The sequence below is a fragment of the Pipra filicauda genome, unplaced genomic scaffold, assembly GCF_003945595.2.
Source record: "Pipra filicauda isolate LSUMZ 115617 unplaced genomic scaffold, ASM394559v2 scaffold201_size1378038_pilon, whole genome shotgun sequence".
Classification (NCBI taxonomy): domain Eukaryota; kingdom Metazoa; phylum Chordata; class Aves; order Passeriformes; family Pipridae; genus Pipra; species Pipra filicauda.
Genome location: NW_024104312.1, coordinates 571,638 through 590,455, shown reverse-complemented (window position 1 = coordinate 590,455; position 18,818 = coordinate 571,638). Strand labels below are relative to the sequence as shown.

At 39.4% G+C, this 18,818-nt stretch overlaps 1 protein-coding gene across 6 annotated transcripts in view; it reads right to left on the bottom strand.

Moving 5' to 3' along the window:
* LARGE1 (LARGE xylosyl- and glucuronyltransferase 1) overlaps nt 1-18,818 on the bottom strand; it is a 276,414-nt gene that overhangs the window by 9,070 nt on the left and 248,526 nt on the right. For all 6 annotated transcript variants that reach the window (XM_027715068.2, XM_027715069.2, XM_027715065.2 and 3 more), the window contains 3 exons: nt 15,632-15,795; nt 10,917-11,195; nt 3,791-3,937 (listed from right to left, as the gene is read on the bottom strand). In XM_027715068.2, the coding sequence (XP_027570869.1) occupies nt 3,791-3,937; nt 10,917-11,195; nt 15,632-15,795 (590 nt within the window). The remainder of the gene's footprint in view (nt 1-3,790; nt 3,938-10,916; nt 11,196-15,631; nt 15,796-18,818) is intronic.

The following is an 18,818-nucleotide window of genomic DNA, read 5'->3' as shown; positions in this document are numbered from 1 at the left end:
CTACTAGAAAGCAGTGCCAGATTCACAAAGATGCTTACAACCCTTAATGTCCTTTGGAATCATCTCCAAAAACTCAATCCTTCTCTTGCCCTCTTTTGGAAATGAGTGGGTAACCTACCCAGTCAGATATGTGCAGATATCTATGCGGAAAAAAAATACAATCACAACATGGGGTTTAAAATGATATAGCACTGTGGAGGGTGCTCTATCTTCTAAAATCCTACCTCCGGCATTTTGAAACTAATTATGATAATAATAATAATAATGACTACTAAACACTTATGAAGTGATTTGTATCTTCAAAACCCCACACAAACTTTGGTTAATTGAGAGATTTCTGCAGAGAAGCAGCCAAATGCTGCTGTTATTCTAGTAACACTCTCCCACTGATTTAAACAGGGGGGTAACAGTACACTAACCACAAAAGAAACTTCAATTTCTTTCCACCCTTTTTGGAGATATCAGTGTAAGCACTTACAGCAGCTCAAGTATAATCTCTGTGAGCCAAGAGAGCTAACTAGCAGGGAAAAATAAGTAATTGTGAAAAAACAATGAAGGGAAAATATGGAATTGGGATTGCACAGAGAAAACAAAGCAGAAAGGAAGGAACAGACCTGACTGTACAAAACAACAACAGAGATTATTTACTTGCCTCTGCAGAGTAACTGATATGAATGAAGGGAAAGAGGAAGGCAAAAGGATGGCTAAGGTTAGGACAAAAAGGAAAATGAGTACAGGATGCTCAAATCAGCTGGGCACACACTAGCTATAAAGGAGTAATTAAACTGAAAACAAGAATTGTGAGATACATATGTATCTGTACATACAATATACATGGGTTTATATATACATATACACACACACATACACAGATAACTTGCTGGAACTAGGACTTGGCCGATGGCTGATCACTGCATGAAAGGTACTGCAAGGCAAGATAAGCAGACACCATTACCTGGATGTCCATATAGAGGAAGCTGCCATTGAAGGATGAGTTGTTTTCAACAGACTTTACTATCAGTGAAGCAGTTGTGAGAAGTGGTTACCTGTCTATATTTGTCTTCCATCTCACAGGACAATTGAATAAATGCAATTTTCCTGCTCAGGCCCTTCTCACTCAAGACTTAAATACACACTGAATTTTAAGGCCACACTCAAACTCACTGAGTCCCTAAGGAACTCTGTGAAATCGTGAACAATGTATTTTTCACTATGCTGGCAGTTTTGACAAATCCAAACCAAATCATTCTATATCCGTAAAATGATTATGAGTTTCTTTCCCACGGTTCATAGAAAACAACTGGAAACCACCACACCCCTTCCTCCTCCACTTTGCACCAAATGTTTCATTTTCCTTGCATTATTGATTGCTTAATTTAAAATAAAATGTGAAAACTATAGCAAACTTTGCTAAAGTTAGCAAAATGAAGTAATTACTCTTCTCAGAGTGTTATTCCTCCCTGCATTGTCCCTCTGAGCTTCCTGTTACAACGAGAAAGATGACTTGGTGAAAGAAAAACTTCCCGAGTCCTGTACTCAGATGCTTAAACTTAAATTTTGCTGGATTGTGGATGCAATCAGTTAATTGGCTAATCAGTTGTTGCTTTTTATGTTTTCTCAATACGATGATGTGTCTTCTACCAGCTGTGGTTTCCCTTGCGCCTGAAAGTGTGTCGATGATACATCTGTGGTTCATCAGCTATGACCCAGGCACTGAGCAGGCACATCCTCATGAGGCACACTCACAGCCAGCACCTGCAAATGAAGCCAGCAAGCTGGCACAGAGCATCCTGCTGTCACAAGAGGGTTTCTACACAGCACACCTTGCCCACTGCAGATGCTCACATCTCTTCTGGTGGTGACTAAGGGATGTAATTGAGAGCCATTTTGTACTTCTTAGCTGCCCAGAGGTAGAAAAGGTCACTATTTGGAAAAGAGGTGACAAAAGCAATTTCAGCAAGGGAAAGATTGTAATCTACCGTGTGGTGTGAGGGACTGGGATGCTGCAGGCACTCTCAGCAATCACTGTCACAGCAGTCCTCCCCAGTTCACTCCCACCCGCTCAGCCACGAATTGCAGCATTATTAAAGCACCTTGAAGGTGGAGGTGGAAATTCTCAGCCCAGATCACAGTTGCTTTGTGGTTGTTGATGGATTTGAGCAATGAAATGAGCCAAAACAAACTGGGGAAGCATTTGTAAAATGTGTCCTACTTTAATATGTACACCAGCTGCATGTCCTTCAATTCTTATTTAACCAACCTTGTTCTGGCAAAACTCCCACTGATGTTAAAGACATTTTTGCCTGAGTGAGACTTCAGAAAGGATTTGGAAATCTGGCTGTGTACGTAACACACCAGCATGCTGTATAGTTTGAAGATGAAATCTGTAGTGGAAGGCCACTGCTGTGCAAGCTGAAAAATTGACTGTTGGTGGAATGTAACATCTGAAAATCCTCAGGGAGTTATTTTCCACTGGAAGGATTTTTTCTTTCAACTACAGGAGAGACAATTATTTTCTATCAACAGATCTCTTGTTAATTTTTACATCTTTTGACTGTAAAGAATGATGGCAGAGTGAAAGTACTTGCTCTATCAGTATCCTTAAGTAATTTTCCAGAGGCATGCCTCACTCAGTCGCATCAACTTTCTATTTCAAGGCAGTCACTGGTATGACTTTCAGTTTCAAGGCATCAGAATTATGTTTTCCAGACTCACACAAGCTGTCTGCTATGACGTGCATGCAACCACATGGGGGAAGGGTGGTTGCTGCAACAAGAGAGGTGTGTAATATAAGGAATGGAAAAAGTGTGAGGAAAGCTCTAAAGTAAGAGAAGGATGGGAGAGGTGATATAGAGCTCCACCAGCCATGGATAATACCTAGCTTTTTCATAGCTTTTATCTCTAGATCTCAAAATACTGTAAAAAGGAGAGGTGAACATTGTTACCTGCATTTCAGAGACGGAGAACAGAGATGTAAGAAAGTAAAGTGATTCGTGTACCACCTCCCAGCAGGGCAGTAGTGGAACTGAGAAGAGAACACAGGTCTCCTAAGCCCCCTCTCTGTGCAACATCATAAGGCCACATTGTACTCTTCCCATCACTGAGATGCTTTACAAATCTCTGCTAATCAGACCTTACCACACACCCCCAAGAGACAGTTAACCCCTGGTAGCTGCATTTTGAAACTGAAGAGTCTGGCAGATAATAGAATTGACTTGTTCACAGCCACAAAAGGAGTCTGCTTCAGAGAGGAGCTCCAAATTTAGGTGTTCTTCGCTTCTTAACTTCTAGTCAGAGTACTCTTTTACCTCTGCATAGAGAAACTCTAGGTATTTAAGCAGCTGTTTCACACTTTAAAAGAGCATATGGCAAGCTTGCATTTGTTTTTCCAGTAGTCAGTAAGGAAGAGAACCAACGAGCAGAGATACAGAACTTTTGGTCACATAAGAAGACACAGCTATCCAGACAGTATTTGGCAGCCAAAAAGTAAATTACACGCCCTTGAGTGTAATGGTCACACTTGATTTTGTAGTGCAATAAAATATGATGAAAAAGAACAAATTCAATTTAACAACTGAAGTCCTTCAGTAGAGGACTATAATACTAGATAAAATTCTGACCTTACAGATGGAATATATCCACATATGATTCTGTTCACTACCTCTCTATGAGAACAGAAAAAATTCCAATAGGTTTCTTAATGGAGCTGACAGTGAGAGAAAAGAATCAAACATTCACAAGAACAGAAAAAAGAGATAATGATCACAGGTTCAAAAGTACTTTTCATTACCTGAATGTGAAGAGGGTTCCCATGTCCAACATAGACAGCAACTCTGCTTTTGACTTGGGGAAGGAGAGGCGGTAGCGTAGGGTCTCAAAAGCAGGTACAATCAGAGCTTTCTTGGTGTTAGCTAGGTCTAGCTGGATGACAGACTTCCTGGCAAAGAGAAACAACAAATAAAAGCAGGAAAATGTTAAATTGAGCAAATCACTTGGCTTTTCAAAATAAAGTGCAGAGAATGGGCAGATTGATACTGTAAATGTAACTATGTCCCATAATTTTCCCCAGGGGTACTTCATATTTCTTCTGCTTTTGGTTCGCTGCTCTAAAAGCAGGGAGAAGAACACAGTTCCAAATGGGCTTGTGTGTTTGACTGATCAATGCTGCCCTGCATGTCCATGGGTGCATAGATCGGAAACAGCACTCAAAGCATGGCCAACTGACCACCACTTTAAGAGAAATATACTTGAATGTTACTACAGATATGGGAAAGAGCTGCACAGCCAATGGTAGTTCTAAAAAACTGGGATTTATCCAGGACTCAGTGGGACTTTACAAAAGGAGAAGCTGGAAAGGTTGGTTGCACTTCAGCCTAGCTCTTCTCTGTGCTACGCTGTGCCATCATCCTTGCTTTTTATCTCTGTATGTCCTGCAAAGTGAGTGTTACCTTAACACCACTATGGACCAGATACTTGCTCTCGAGAACACTGTCGCCATGATGATCAGTCACTGTTCAAGGCACAGATCTACTGCAACAGGACACAGCACCAATCAGCAAAACTGTACTTCAGCAGTGTTTTGTTGAGTATTATCAATGGTGCACATGGCAGTGCCTGGAGATCAGAGCTCATTTATGCTTGGCTCTGTGCACAGGGCAAAGAGACTGCTGCCAGCAGAGAAAAGCTGTACACTGGATAGACTGAGATATGCTACTTTTTCCTTTCTTTTGCTGAAAGTTGTTCAGTGCAGAGACTGTTTTGGTGTATGAGTATGTGTGTGCACATATGCATTTCACACAGTGGGGCTCTTTTCCAGACAGAGGCCTTAGGATGACTGTCACAGGAGAGGAGCAGCTTAGCAACCTCTCACCCTGCCTGCCAGAGGTGTTCGGTCTATTCTTTCCTAACAAACTAAAACTCAAAGAAAAGAAAGTTACTTTTCCATCCCCCAACTGAATCTTACTATGCTTGTCATCAGAAATAACTCTGTTTCAATTTTCCTTTCATTATCTCCATAGTTCATACAAGAAATATGCCTCTGTCTCCCTGTCAAAATCAGTTCCCCTTAACAGGATTCACTGTCCTGACTTTCACGTTACTGCAACAGGCAATCAAGGACAATGTTGACTAGCAGCAAACTCTCTCTACAGCATTCTAATTTGAAGGAATTGGGATCACTGTCCTAATAACAGAAGGACCAAATAAACCATTTTTCTAGGTCCAGAATACCTAGAATTCATTTATATTGCTGTCAGAGAAAAAGAAGAAGAGCACAACTATTTAATAAAATCTGAATTTTAGAGAATTCATAACACCCTATAGGTCTGCTCTATAAAAAGCAACATGTTCTCAGCTTCTTACTGCAAAGTTTGCATTGTTTAAAGAGCCTCTGACACATTCCAGTTAACTTCACAATTCAAGGATGTTAACAGCATCTTATTGTAACTGGTTTTGTACTTTCTTCACTAGCTTCTCCCTCACTATCACTAATGACCACAATATATGCATGTAAATAGATGACTCCTTTACAATCAGCCTTTATGACCTTCCAGAATTGTTGAACATTGCCAGTATACAGCCTTTATGATGCTTTTAAATGTTTCTTCCCTTTCACACCTTCTCTGAGAGCAGGGGATACTGATATAGTTTCTCTTCCAAAATCTGAGGCTTTCTGGTCTCTATGCAATCTACGAGACTTAAGCAGCACAGTTTTGGAGATTCAGTTCTAGGAAGGAGCAGGTAACATTTGCAGAACCCTTTGGGCTCTGCGAGGAAACAGCAGTTTCCATTTATGGCTGTTACTATACGTTTGTTTTATGGAGAGCTCGAAAGTCTCAGGCAAAATTCAAGGCCTTGCTGTGCTTGGTACTGCCAAAGAGCAGGATACAACCCTGCCCACAAAAGTTTACAGTTTGAAGGTGACCAAAGCTGAAGCAGGCACGGGTATCAAGCACAGCTAACAGCAGAAACTGTCAGACAAAGCAAGCTGTCTTGAAACTAGTACTGAATGTGACTTATTCTCTAAGGTATGGGATTCAACCACAAAAATTTTGTAGATAGCAACAATCTTTTCTGCACACTCCCCTGCTCTTGTCACCTGCAAATTTCATATAGGCGTGAATGGCCAAACTGTTTGAAAGAATAGATGACAGTAACTTCATGAAGAAAATCCCCTGGACAGGGGAGAGAAAATAAGATGGAAAACAACTCAGAAGTTGAGATAAGGCAGTTTACTAAAGTAAAAGTGAAAGGTTGTGAGTGCACAAACAAAGAAAAAAATATTTATTCTCTACTTGCCATCAGCAAGTGATGTTCAGTCATTTCCCAGGAAGCAGGGCTCCAGCATGTGTAGCAGTTTCTCCAGAAGGCAAACCTTGTAAATAATGAATGCTCCACCTCCCTGCTCCTTTTCTTAGCTTTTATGTCTGAGCTGATGTCATCTGGTATGGAACATACCTTTGGTCAATTTGGCTCATCTGTCTTGGTTGTGTCCCCTCCCAAGATCTTGCCCACCTCCAGATGGAGGGCAGAATGCTGGAGAGACAGCACTGATGCTGTGCCAGTGCTCTAGTCTCCAAAATACTGGTGTGTTATAAACACCCTTCTAGCTACCAAAGACAAGCACAGCACTGTGAGGGCTGCTATGGGGAAAAGAACTCCATCTCAGCTAGACCCATTACAGGTGGTAAGGTCAAAGTGGAAGGGCTCTCCAAAACTGAGCTGGGAGTTGAGACATGCTCAGACAAGAAGTCCAGTAGCACTGACTTCTGAGTGGAATAACCTGCCTTTGATGTGCACTAGGTGACATATAAAGGGAAGAAGCAATCAGTGCTGACATCCAGGTGTTGAACCTCAGTGACAAAGGACAACAAAGGACATTTAAACTGTGATTTCAATGGGGAGGATGTGGTAGAGAAAGAAACACCTTCAGTTTTCTTCTGATAACTTGGTTGGTGGTTTGCTTCTTGGACAACCAGCTGAAACTCTCTTCCTACTGGAAGCAAATCTAACTTTTCATTTTCTGTGGGGTGACTTTTTTTCCTGTTTTGAGTGGAGGTGCCATTTATTGGTTGACTGGTTTTGAGATACTTCGAATAGGAAAATTTTCACTGTTGGGTGTTGCCAGGTATGTGGAATATAATGTAGGGAATTAGATTTGGTTGTTTTGCAAACTAGCATTGTAATTCCATGTAATTCCTGAACTATCCTTATAAGGGGTGTCTTTTGGATTTAGTAATATTGATTCAGTATTCATTTTCCTTTATCTGTCCTTTTCCTCCCAAACCCCAAAATAATGATCTATGATTTTATGAAGAGCTCTCTTGCCCGAGAAACCATTTCCCAAGTATCTTTGTGTTCAGACCTGGTGTATGTCATTCTGACACAGTGAAGGTTGGGTTAAATTTTAAATCTATGAGTCAACTGTATTTTTCGCAAAGCAGTGAAGAAATGAATCTTAAATCACAAGAGTTTCCTCACGGGTTGAATGAACTGCAGCACGTTGATATCAATCTTCTCATCTTTGTACTTATTTTCAAAAATTAATACAGAATTCTCATCCTCATGGAGACAGATTGTAATATCATTCCTATTTCTGGAGGATAGAGAAGCTCAGACACAGGAAGAGCAGCAACCTAATCCTAAAGCACTGAACTCATGAAAAAAAAAAAGGAAAAAAAGAGTCCATTAATTAAAATTAGCTTCCACCATCAGGACTCAGTAAGTGGTTGGTTGGAGATAACAAACACGGCAGTCACAGAGCTTGTGGTAAGAGTTGTCAATCCACTGTTAAATTCATTAGAATGCTTTTCCTCTCTGCAAAAGCAATGAACGCATAGCCTACAAAGGCTATCAGCAAATAAAAACCAATAGGCACAACCTGAACTATGTCTCTTGCTGAGATGCTGAAAAACAGCCAGAAATACTTCACAACTCATGTTGCAGAGGACAGGTATAAAACCTGCAGATAGAGATTGGATGCCAGGTCCCAATTCATGCAAAATGTGTCACTGGAAGCAAAGGGCATATTTTACATGAATGTGTCAGGAAAGAACTTCAGTGTTAGCTGTGACAACTGTAGATAAGCAGCCTGTCTAGTAATTTTACGTTAGAAGTCACTGTAGCATGACCCTAACACCTTACTTGTAGCAACTAGAAGGAGCCTTTACCTCTGGGGCAATGACAAGATGACCTCAGTAACTAATGAGGGAAGGCAACAAAAGATGTTGACTCAGCACAGACCATGAAAGTGTCTGAGTTCTGTAAACAGGAAACCTTTAAATGATACATTTCTTTCCTTTTGTACTTCACAGAAGAGTAAGGCAGGACTAAAAGGCTGTTTGATGGAGATAAAAAACATTGAAATGGTCTTAGCAGCTGTGAAAAAGCTCGAATAGCACAAATCCTAGTGCTAGCAACAGATACACAAAAGGACAGGTCCATCAGCTCCATCAGCTTCTCCTTCAAAACTGGCTGTAAGCTTTCACATAGACACATTCAAAGTACGCTGAAAATGTTTTTCAAAATTCCTTTCTTTCTGGGAATATATTATCTGCAGAGATACAATATGCAATATATGTAAATCAGCAAACTCGCAGGGAGAGGGACTTTGGCTCATGCTGTCCAAAGTGATGCCTGAAATACCACACTATTTCTAGTTGTTTATGGTTGTTCTATCTGAGCAAATGAAGATGAAAATGTTTGCACATCTCTCTAAAAAACAGTCGCTGCCATTCAGACAGATAGCGCTAATCAGTGCTACTTGCAGAGGCAGTGGGAACAGTCAATGCAGAAAGACACAGGGCATCCATATTTAAAATAATCTCACTGCACCTCCCCGCTACTTTGTTTAGAAAAATCATTATTGAAAAAGCAATAAAAGTCTCTAGTCCGCACACAAAAAAATTCCACTTCCTTTTTAAAGAGCTGGTAGTAGCAGATTAGCAATTCCAATATTCCCAGGTAATGGAGAGTCACTGTCAGAGTTAAGGTGATATAAGCCTCATAAAAAGCTGTCAGAGTAACACAAAGTCTCAGGTGCAATAGGTCTCAGAGAGAATCTGTTTTTTTTTCTGAAACATCACCCATGGGTGGCATCACTGTGCATTTAGTTCTGTAACACATTTATCACCGTACGAGAATTATTTCTATGGTTCTAGTAACTCAATTATTCTGTCGTACATCCTTCTATCTTCTTCCTTTCTTTGCTGGCTCCCATCAGTACACTGTGAAGCAGCACGGAAGAGCAAGTTCCTTTTTTATCACTAAATATCAGTATCAACAGCTGCTACCCTTATTGTGTCCTGCATTGATCTGAAGAGATATAACAGTGTGCAACACTAACATTGAAGAAGACAGAGAACAACAACTCTCCATATGTGTATCTAGAGATAAATAATGTGTGCAAGGGAAATAATTATTTTGGAGTCCTCATAGCACAAGCTGAAATGAAATGTCCCTAAACTAAGAAGGAAACAAGGTAACACACTGTGATAATACTTCAACAGTACGATTGATATCCAGAGCCTTAAAAGACATAGAATGGTTTGGATTGGAAGGCACCTTTAAAGACCATGTAGTCCAACATCCCTGCAGTGAGCAGGAACATCTTCAACTAGATCAGGTTGCTCAGAGTCCCATCCCACCTGACCTTGAATGTTTCCAGGGATAGGGCATCTACCACCTCTCTGGGTAACCTCTTCCAGTGTTTTGCCATCCTCATTGCAAAAAACTTTTTCCTTATATCTTGTCTAAATCTACCCTCTTTTAGTTTAAAACCATTCCCCTTGTCCTATCTCAACAGGTCCTGCTAAAATGTTCGTCCCCATCTTCTTATGTACTGGAAGGCTGTAATAAGGTCTCCCCAGAGCCTTCATTTCTCCAGGCTGAACAGCCTCAACTCTCTCATCCTTTCCTCACAGAAGAGGTGCTCCCTTCCTGTGAATAGTGAATTTGGCCCCATACATGTCTTGTTAACTTGTTAAGCCTAAAACAAGGAAATTCCTCCATAAGTTTATGATACCAGAAGGTGTATTTTCCTTTACACTCCAAAACCCCGGGCTTATGAACTGAAAGGGAACACCTACAGGCAAGCCCTCACTGGAACACTTCGACCAACTTTCACCAAATTAGAACAGAGACGAAAAGCAAAATAGTTCAGGACTAAGGAACTGACATCCTCCTGTCTGGCCACAGGGTGTCCTCCTTGCTCTATGCTTTGGCCTCAGATGACCAGCCTCTGCAGGGGAAAAAGGTCTTTGTTAAAAAAACCCCTCAGTTAATGGATCGGAGGTCTGTAGTTTGCTCAGCCGAACCTGCTCACATGCATTATCATACAATGTACACTGACGTTACTCCTCCCAGTTCCCTTATTATGCCCATTATTTTGCGTTGGCAGGTGCTGGTATTGCAGTCATATTTTTGAGTTGGTTAGACTCACAACCTCTTTTCAAGATAAGGAACTGGATTAAGAGTGTGTCACAGACAAAAAGTTCAGTTATGCTTTGCATGTTTTTTCTGTCACTGACTTTAAGAACGAGGGATGTTTAGAGAAATCGCCTGGTTCACATCTCTGCTAATACATGATGCTCTTGGACATTTAATAATACTTAATCCAGTTCAATTTTCAAATTGATTCTTCTGCAGCTCTGAGGGAATTATTCTAATGGCTAACAGGGATCACATTTAGACCCGAGTTTTTTCTTTCATAACGATATTGCTTGACTTCCAGTGACAGCCCTCTTCCTTTGCTCTAAAAATTCTTGTGCGTTGATGGGCATTCTCACACCTCAAACCTCTACAAGCTGCTTCTTTCAGATCTGCTCAGACTGTTTTGTTTTGAGAGTATGTGAGAAGGGTGGGGTGTGGAAAGGCTGAAATTGCAGGTGACAGTGGTAATTGCTCCACTGTCCATTTACCTGAGGTACTCGTAGAGTCCATACATGGGCAAGAAGTCAATGTCGGACAGAAACATGTATGGTGTGCTGATATGTTTCATGGCCACATTCCTTAGCAGATTCACAGGATAGAACTGGCCCTCCTTGTACACGATATGGTAGCCAACATTGTGGCGGCTCATCAGTACTTCCGAGCCCTGAGCGTAGCGCAGAAATTGCTGGGCTTCTGCATCAGAAAGATAGAGTGCCAGGCTGATTGGACCTTCCCAGTGTTTGCAGATGGCTTCAAGCATCTGGAGCCTGAAAGAGGAAGGGAGAGAATGAGAAAAACTATTTCCCTGTCTGGGAATCTTTCCCTGGGTTCACCTGATCAAATGCAGATATCCTTCTCTAAGTGAGAAAGACTGGGGACATACTATATGCTGTGCAAAGCAATAAATATTTCCACAGCACAAGTCATCTCATCTAAGATGACAAGTTGATGTCTCCTGGACAGATGGACTGCACCCCAGATATGCCTATTTCACCGAATCCAAGGGAACCTAAGATGGCCCTAGCTCAGATGCACACATCTACAACTCAGATACCTAAAGCTTGGTGAAATCAACACCGTTGTTTTCTGCCTAAAGCTTTGATGCTGAGGGAAAACCCACATGGATGATGGTATACCCAGATATCTGATGGGAGCTTTGAGCAGTTGCAGGGATCTGTCCACCTGGATCTACTTACAGAATAGGGCTTTTGTAATCTTCAACAGTGTCCAGTGCCCAATTCACATCTTGGGTCAACCTATTCTCACACAGTAATATAATACATCGTTCTACAACAAGCTTGTGGAAGATAGAGGCGTACAGATCCACAGATCATTTTAGGAAAACATTCCCCAAATTTTTGTAAGGCAGTTAGTCATATCCTAAAAGCTGTTAAAAGTGACAGGTCAAGGGAATACGGACTTATGTGAACATTTACACTAACTAGAAGACTCACTATCAGGGAGAGGGCAAAAGGATGGCACATTGATAAAAATGGGATTTACTTTTTAATAGGGAGTAAGGAGGGAAGGAATGAGAGACATGGCATTGCTGTGGAATATCAAAAGAACATTTTAGACAAAAACATGATTAAAACTACTAACTTGTATATGTTTTAACAGTATCTCAAATTTCATTAAATTATTTTTAAAACAGGTTGTATTGATGTATATTTAAAAAACATTCCAGCACTTACAACACTATTGATGAAAATGAAACAAAAGATTTAATATGCAAACATAAATCAAACCTGGCCCGGTCCAAATTGTTTAAGCACTTTGGGTAATTTATAGAGAATTACCTAGGGATTGAGATGTGCCACCCAAAAATACAGCAAGGACTGATTACAAAGCCTCTTGAGTTAATACAAAGGGAAATGAACCTATGCAGCCTAGCCAAACATTCTATTAAAAATTAGGAAGAGTAGACCATGCAAAATTATCTTCTCTCTGTTCGAAATGCATGACTCGATTTTTCCTATTAATATTTATATAAATCACAAGAAAAGTTTTCTGCATCATCATAATCAGAGAAAATAATTTCCTCTTTCTACTATCTTCCTAAGCTTTACAGGAGAAAGAAATGATATACTCATACCAGTAAACACACAGTCTGACTTAACATTAGTAGCTTTTTCCTGCATTTCTGGATGATTGTGATGACATCTAAGGTGATATAATAATTTTTTCTTAAATATGAGATACTGCCTCTACTAGTCTACACTTGGTACATTACTCTCTTTTTATTTATTATTGAAACAAAGGCTATTATCAACCTGAAACATACAGACAAATTTGAAACACAAATCAATAAAAAAAAATCTAAAAAGTATATGAAGGCTTTAGACTTTTAATTACACAAATAATAAATAGAAAAAAATACTTTTTCTTTTTTTTTGTCTTTTTCCAACATAGTGAAAACCTATTAAACAGGAGACTCCAATCATCAGCACTCAGATTTAGGGAATTGTTTTAAAAATAGAATACTTGCCTAGTAAAAAATGCAGCAAATTGCCTTTTAAGGACTCCACGTGGTGGACAAATGGTATACATAACTTATTTAAACAGCACACCTGATAATGCCTGCAAATTTTTTCGTGACAGCTAAGCGGAAACTGGGTTTTGCTGGTATAAATTTCCAGCTGGACAGCTTAGTACCCTTCAGAATACTCCATTTTGCTGTGTCGTTCTCATTGACAGGCTCCACTTCCATGAATTTGATACAGGGGCTATATGCTAGGTGATGCTCCATAATCTGCTCTCTTTAGGTTGTTATAGTAGTCTCATTTGAACATAAACCCTAGAATTATGAGTTTCTAAACACAACATGACTAACTTATTTTGGTTTTTTGGGGTTTTTTTAGCAGTCTTTAGGAATGCATTCCCTTAAGAACTTGAGATAAAACAAATGTACTGCTGTACTGCATAATAATGAGATCACAATTTAGTTGGTAATTTTTTTAAAGGTCTGTTTCAGCTAATTTTGCTGGAATTCAATTGTTTTTTGACATTGTTTTTATTTTTCTTCTGAAGAATACTCAACTGATTTCCAACTCATTCTCACCCAGATTTCAAGCAGTGTATTGCTAATCACGTTTTTTCCCCTTCCTGACCTCACATTTTGGTAACTCCTACTCTGATTTCTGAACCCCAGGTACATAACAAGCCTTTAAAAAGGCTGCCTAGCCAGAACACGTAAACCATAGTGATGCAACTCTGCCACATCAGTGTAAAAGATGACAAGTAACCAATAACGAACAACACTGAATGAAGTCTGTCTCAAAGCTTCCATCTAAAGACAATGTTAGCTCCTAAACTGCGTCCCTCTCTTCCATTCCCCAAGCCTATAGGACAGGTAAACATAGGTCTGTCACGATAGTCATGTCAGTCTCATCTCTGACAGGACTACAACTGGAGATGCTGGGAGTTCTTTTTTTGCTTTTTCTCATCTCAGATAATCATTTCAAAGAACGGTGCAGAATGTAGTGTACAGCACATTGTTTATGTACATGTCATCTTACATCTGAGACACTATTCTTAAATGTCTACAGCTGTGCCGGAGGAGTTTAATAAAAGTGGTTTAAAGAAGACAAAAAAAAAGTAAGGCAGTAACTGAAAGATGTGAAAGAAAACAAAGCAGCTAAACAGTTCTTTGGTATGATATTATTTATTGATTTTAGCTGAAAGAAAGTATTTCCAACTCAAATCAATAATTTATAGCAACACACCAGCGAAGTAGGGAAGATTTTTCCTGCATAGTATCAGGATGGTTGTTCTTCCTGCATAAAAATGTGTGGTTCTGTCTATCAATAAAAACATGTGCCCCAGTGAGGATCCAGAAAGGGAAACAGATGCTCAGACTTTGCATCAGTGCCAGTGAATCAGCACTAAGCCCCAGCTCATTCTTTTGAATTAAATTCTGGGGGGAAAATATACCATGTGCACACACCAGCTTTACTAATTTACTATGGCACTCGCTCAGGGTCTGGCTTAATTTATTTCAGTTTTTTACTCAAAGGTTTGTGAACACTTAAGAAATGTTTCCTCCATTAAAAATCAATAGAACAGACACTGATGCGCACAGCAAATCATAACACAATGTGCAGGATGCAGCACTGAGGCACCTGTGGAACAGAATACTCCTCATTCATTTCTGTTTATTTTTAAAACAGACTGTAAATGTTTTGTTAATCTCAATTCTTATAATCCTCCTGGAATACTGTTGACCTTCTACCATTGTAGCAGTGCTATTATTCACAGGTCACGTTGTATTCTGTATGTGCTACACTAAAGGAAATAATCGGTTTCTGGCTGATATTCAAGGAGCTCTGATTTGTTTTGTAACACACTCTGATAGCAGTAACTACAAAGTTTGGACTAAATTTGAACTGAGAAGCTGGAGAAAAAAAAAGAAACTGACAATTCCAAAATTTCACAAAGCTAGCTGATTCAGACTCGAAAAATGACAACTAATTGCAATGGTGGGAATCAGAAAGATGCAGGTGGAACTTGTCATGAAATGGAATTTTTCCCCCCAAATGAAATACCAATTAAATTCCACTTTATATCAGAACTAAAAGTTAAAATGCACTTCTGAAAATCAACATTTGTATAAAGATGCAATGATTTTGCCAAAATAGAGATTTTTCATTTCACACTAGCACATTAAAAAAAAAAAAGTATAATTTTTGACTTCCTAATTTGAAACTAAAATGTTTAGTTCTGACTCTCATTATAAGAAAAATCACTAACTGAAATTTTCTGCAAGGAAAATGCCAGTGAAAGCAAAACTAATATTCTCTAATGAGGAAATACCATGTGTAAAAACTTGGGCAGTTAAAACTGCTTGGAAAATTCTACTATAAACATCCTCTGTTTTTAATAAGTTGCTGCAAAACTCCATACACTAGTAATGCCTGACAATCCTGACAAGTAACAACCCCTGCAGTTCCAGTACTCAGACTCATGAACTCTACTCACACTCATGTGTGCACTGCAGAGCTGAAGTCTGGACACATGTCTGGATACATGTCTGAATACATATCTACCTGCGCTACTCCTAATTCAAGAAAGGTCTTTACAATACAACATCCAAGTTTCTACGAAAGCGTGTTTTTTCTCGCACCAAAGCATTACATAGTTAGACTGCTCTGTAAGAAAACATTAATTGTCTCACATTTCCTGATGAACAAGAGATTTTCCCTACCTGTCCATTGAAAGTTGTGCCACCAGTGTTACATCGGTGTTGTCTGAAGCAGGCTCGTATTCGTAATGTAGAAAATACAAATGAGTGCGATGGACGGTGAAACGTTCTCGACGAAACTCATAGCACAAGTCATCCTCGTCCAGCTCAGATAGCTGTTTCTGGAGCTGTAAAGAAAGAGTGGACATAAAGATAAGTTCTTTGTAATTATTTCAGCAAATCAGAGAGAACAACAAGGTTGGGAACTTGCAGCCTGATGCAATGGGGAATGGAAGCAGAACACACAAAGTAGAAGGGTTTTCCCAAGCCTTGCAAGTCAGTGGACAAGAGATTAGAAAAAACGACTCGCAAGTAAATTCATAATACAGACAGACCATTGTATTATGGTCTATATATTGTATATATCACCTCTATTACATACTTTCAATATCCAGACTAGCAATGAAACAGTGAACAGGTTGAATAATTGCAAAGTTTCAGAGTTAATGTTCCAATGTGATGCATAATTTCATCCTTACTAGAAGCAGTGTTTCAAACTACTCATAGACATACTCCACTAGACAACACTCCACAGCAGATTAATACTGCACGTGCTGCACTGAGCAATTCCCATTCTGATGCCTCTGCTGGAGAACGGTAACTGATGCAAGCAGCATGGACAGACAGTTGGAAAAGTAACATCTTTAACTGATAATTACTCCATCTCTTGAGATTTATGTTTCTGCAGTAGTTCAATTTTGCAACGAAAATATTCTTTCAACTGCAGAAGTGCCAGAATTAAGCCTATACCTTTAATGGGATTTATGCTTCTGGATACCTAGTCTGAGAAATCTGGTGGATGGTGGATTGGCAGAGAACAGGTAACTTTTAGGCTCCCTTGAAAACCAAGTCCCTTCAAAGCCAAAATGGGCATCTCAAAGCAATCTAAATCCAAGTCTCTTAGACACACAGCTTTAAGAGAATAAAAGTTTAGCTCTGGGGAAAGGTGAAAGTGAAAAATAGACCAAAAGTTTATGTAGCTGACCAATTCCATTCCCGAACTAATTATTTGGGGGTTGGACTACATGATCATTAAAAGGTCTCTTCCAACTCAAACTATTCTATGATTCTAAGATTCTATGATTCTAAGATTCTATGATTTTAAAGCCAAACATCTGGCTAGGCTATTTAAAATGCATTCACGTAAAAGAAAAAAACAGTCATACCTACTGAAAATGTAATGAAGATAAAAATTTTATATGGTCTTAACATGTGAAATTGAGTTCTATTTCTGTTGCTCTAGACTGTAGGGTACTAATAAAGATATAATTTTTATAATTAATTTCTTAAAAGCATCCTATAAGGAGAACAGTAAATGAGCAAAATATTCATCAGGAAACGTGAAAAATACTCATATAGGAATTTTACAAGTTTTGATAAAAATCACAATGTACCTCAAAACTGCTTCATGCAAAAGATTATTGAATTATAGACATCTTTTTGTCCTGCTCAGAATGATTTAAAGTAATAGTTTCACCATCTTCAAGAAAAAAAATGAAAAATGTAGATATTTTTTGTTCTAATACTGTGTTAAGACAAAGAGCTGTTGTTCTTGGAACTATAAACATAATGGTTGCCATTATGTTTACAATTGAATGTTTTCCTGTGAAGGTTGATGGAATAATTCCTGGTATTTTCCTGTACATCACTATATAATCTTCTTCTGAATAATGGAAATACAAACTTTGATTTCAGTGAGTTTTGGATCAGACTGTCAGTCTTCTGTGCTATTGTTCTGCACAGATCTTAAAACATCCCTCAAGAGGGACACCTTTTAGAAAGATGAGAGTCCGAATCTTGCCAAATCTTTACTCCTGCAAAATTTCTATTGAAATCAAGACGTCTTTAAGTGGAATAGAAATCAGGAGTTCTTTTACATATCCTTGGAGTTTCATTCTTTCTGCTTTACAAACCATCATTCAGCTGAGCCTGCATTTTATTTTCTAAATCACATTCAAACAATATTTGAATAAATTCAATATTTACAATAATGACTACAAAGCATATATCTTTCTGTTTCTTTCTTGAAAAGGGACCTTAGTACACCTTTAACAGAATTATCAAGGAGATGAATGAAATTTAAATGGCTAAAACAACAGCAACCCACATTTTAAGGGTATCTTATTATTCTGTTGTATGTACAAATGACCAGGCTACAAGATCCTAATTGCACAGCAGTTATTAACCAGGCAGTCACTGAGTAATTATCAGATTGCATTTGGGTTGAAATTCAAGAGGCTATAAATACTTGAATATGAGTTCAAGAGTAACCTTTGGAGCTAAATTATGGCTTTGTGCACTACTGAGCCCTGGGTTGGGGGAGAAGAGGAGAGACAACTTCTTAGAGGCCCCATCATTTTGTTGGCGAAGCTCACCAAGTCACCAAGTTGGTGATGGAGGTGAAGGAGAGCAGCAAACAGCAGAAGATCCCTTCTGCTACAGGGAAAAGGAAATCCTGCTCTTTCCACTACGTTTTGTAGCGTCAGGGTTTTGTTTCTGTCCCTCTTCATGTCCAAAGAAGGGCAACAAAGCTGGTGAAGGGTCTAGAAAACATGTTAGTGGCTGAGGGAACTGGGGTTGTTTACTCTGGAGAAAAGGATGTTCTGGGGGGACCTCATTGCTCTCTAAAACTACTTGAAAGGAGGTTGTAGTGAGGTGGGGGTTGGTCTCTTCTGCCATGTCTCAAGTGAAAGGATGAGAGGAAATGGCCTTAAGTTGTGCCAGGGGAGGTTCAAATTAGATATTAGAAAAGTTTTTATCACTGAAAAAGTGGTTAGTCATTGGAATAAGTTGGCCAGGGAGGCAGTGGAGCCAGCATTTCTGGAAGTGTCCAAGAGGTGTCTGGATGTGGCACCCAGGGATATGGTTTAGGGATGATCATGCTGGTGCTGGGTTGACATTCAAACTAGATGATCTTGAAGGTCTCTTCCAACCTTGAATATTCTGTGATTCTATCCTGTCAGACCTCTTCTAAGGCTGAAGCTATGCTCATAGTCTGAGAGGTTTTCCCTGTCACTTCCCATGACACATGCTCAGTACTGTATGTACTGTATGTATCTTCCCCAAGAGAAGAGGTGAGATGACTGTGTCCATACCCTTGGAGAGAGTGGTTCCCAGAAGGACTGTGGCCATGATGTGCTCTCCTCTCCCC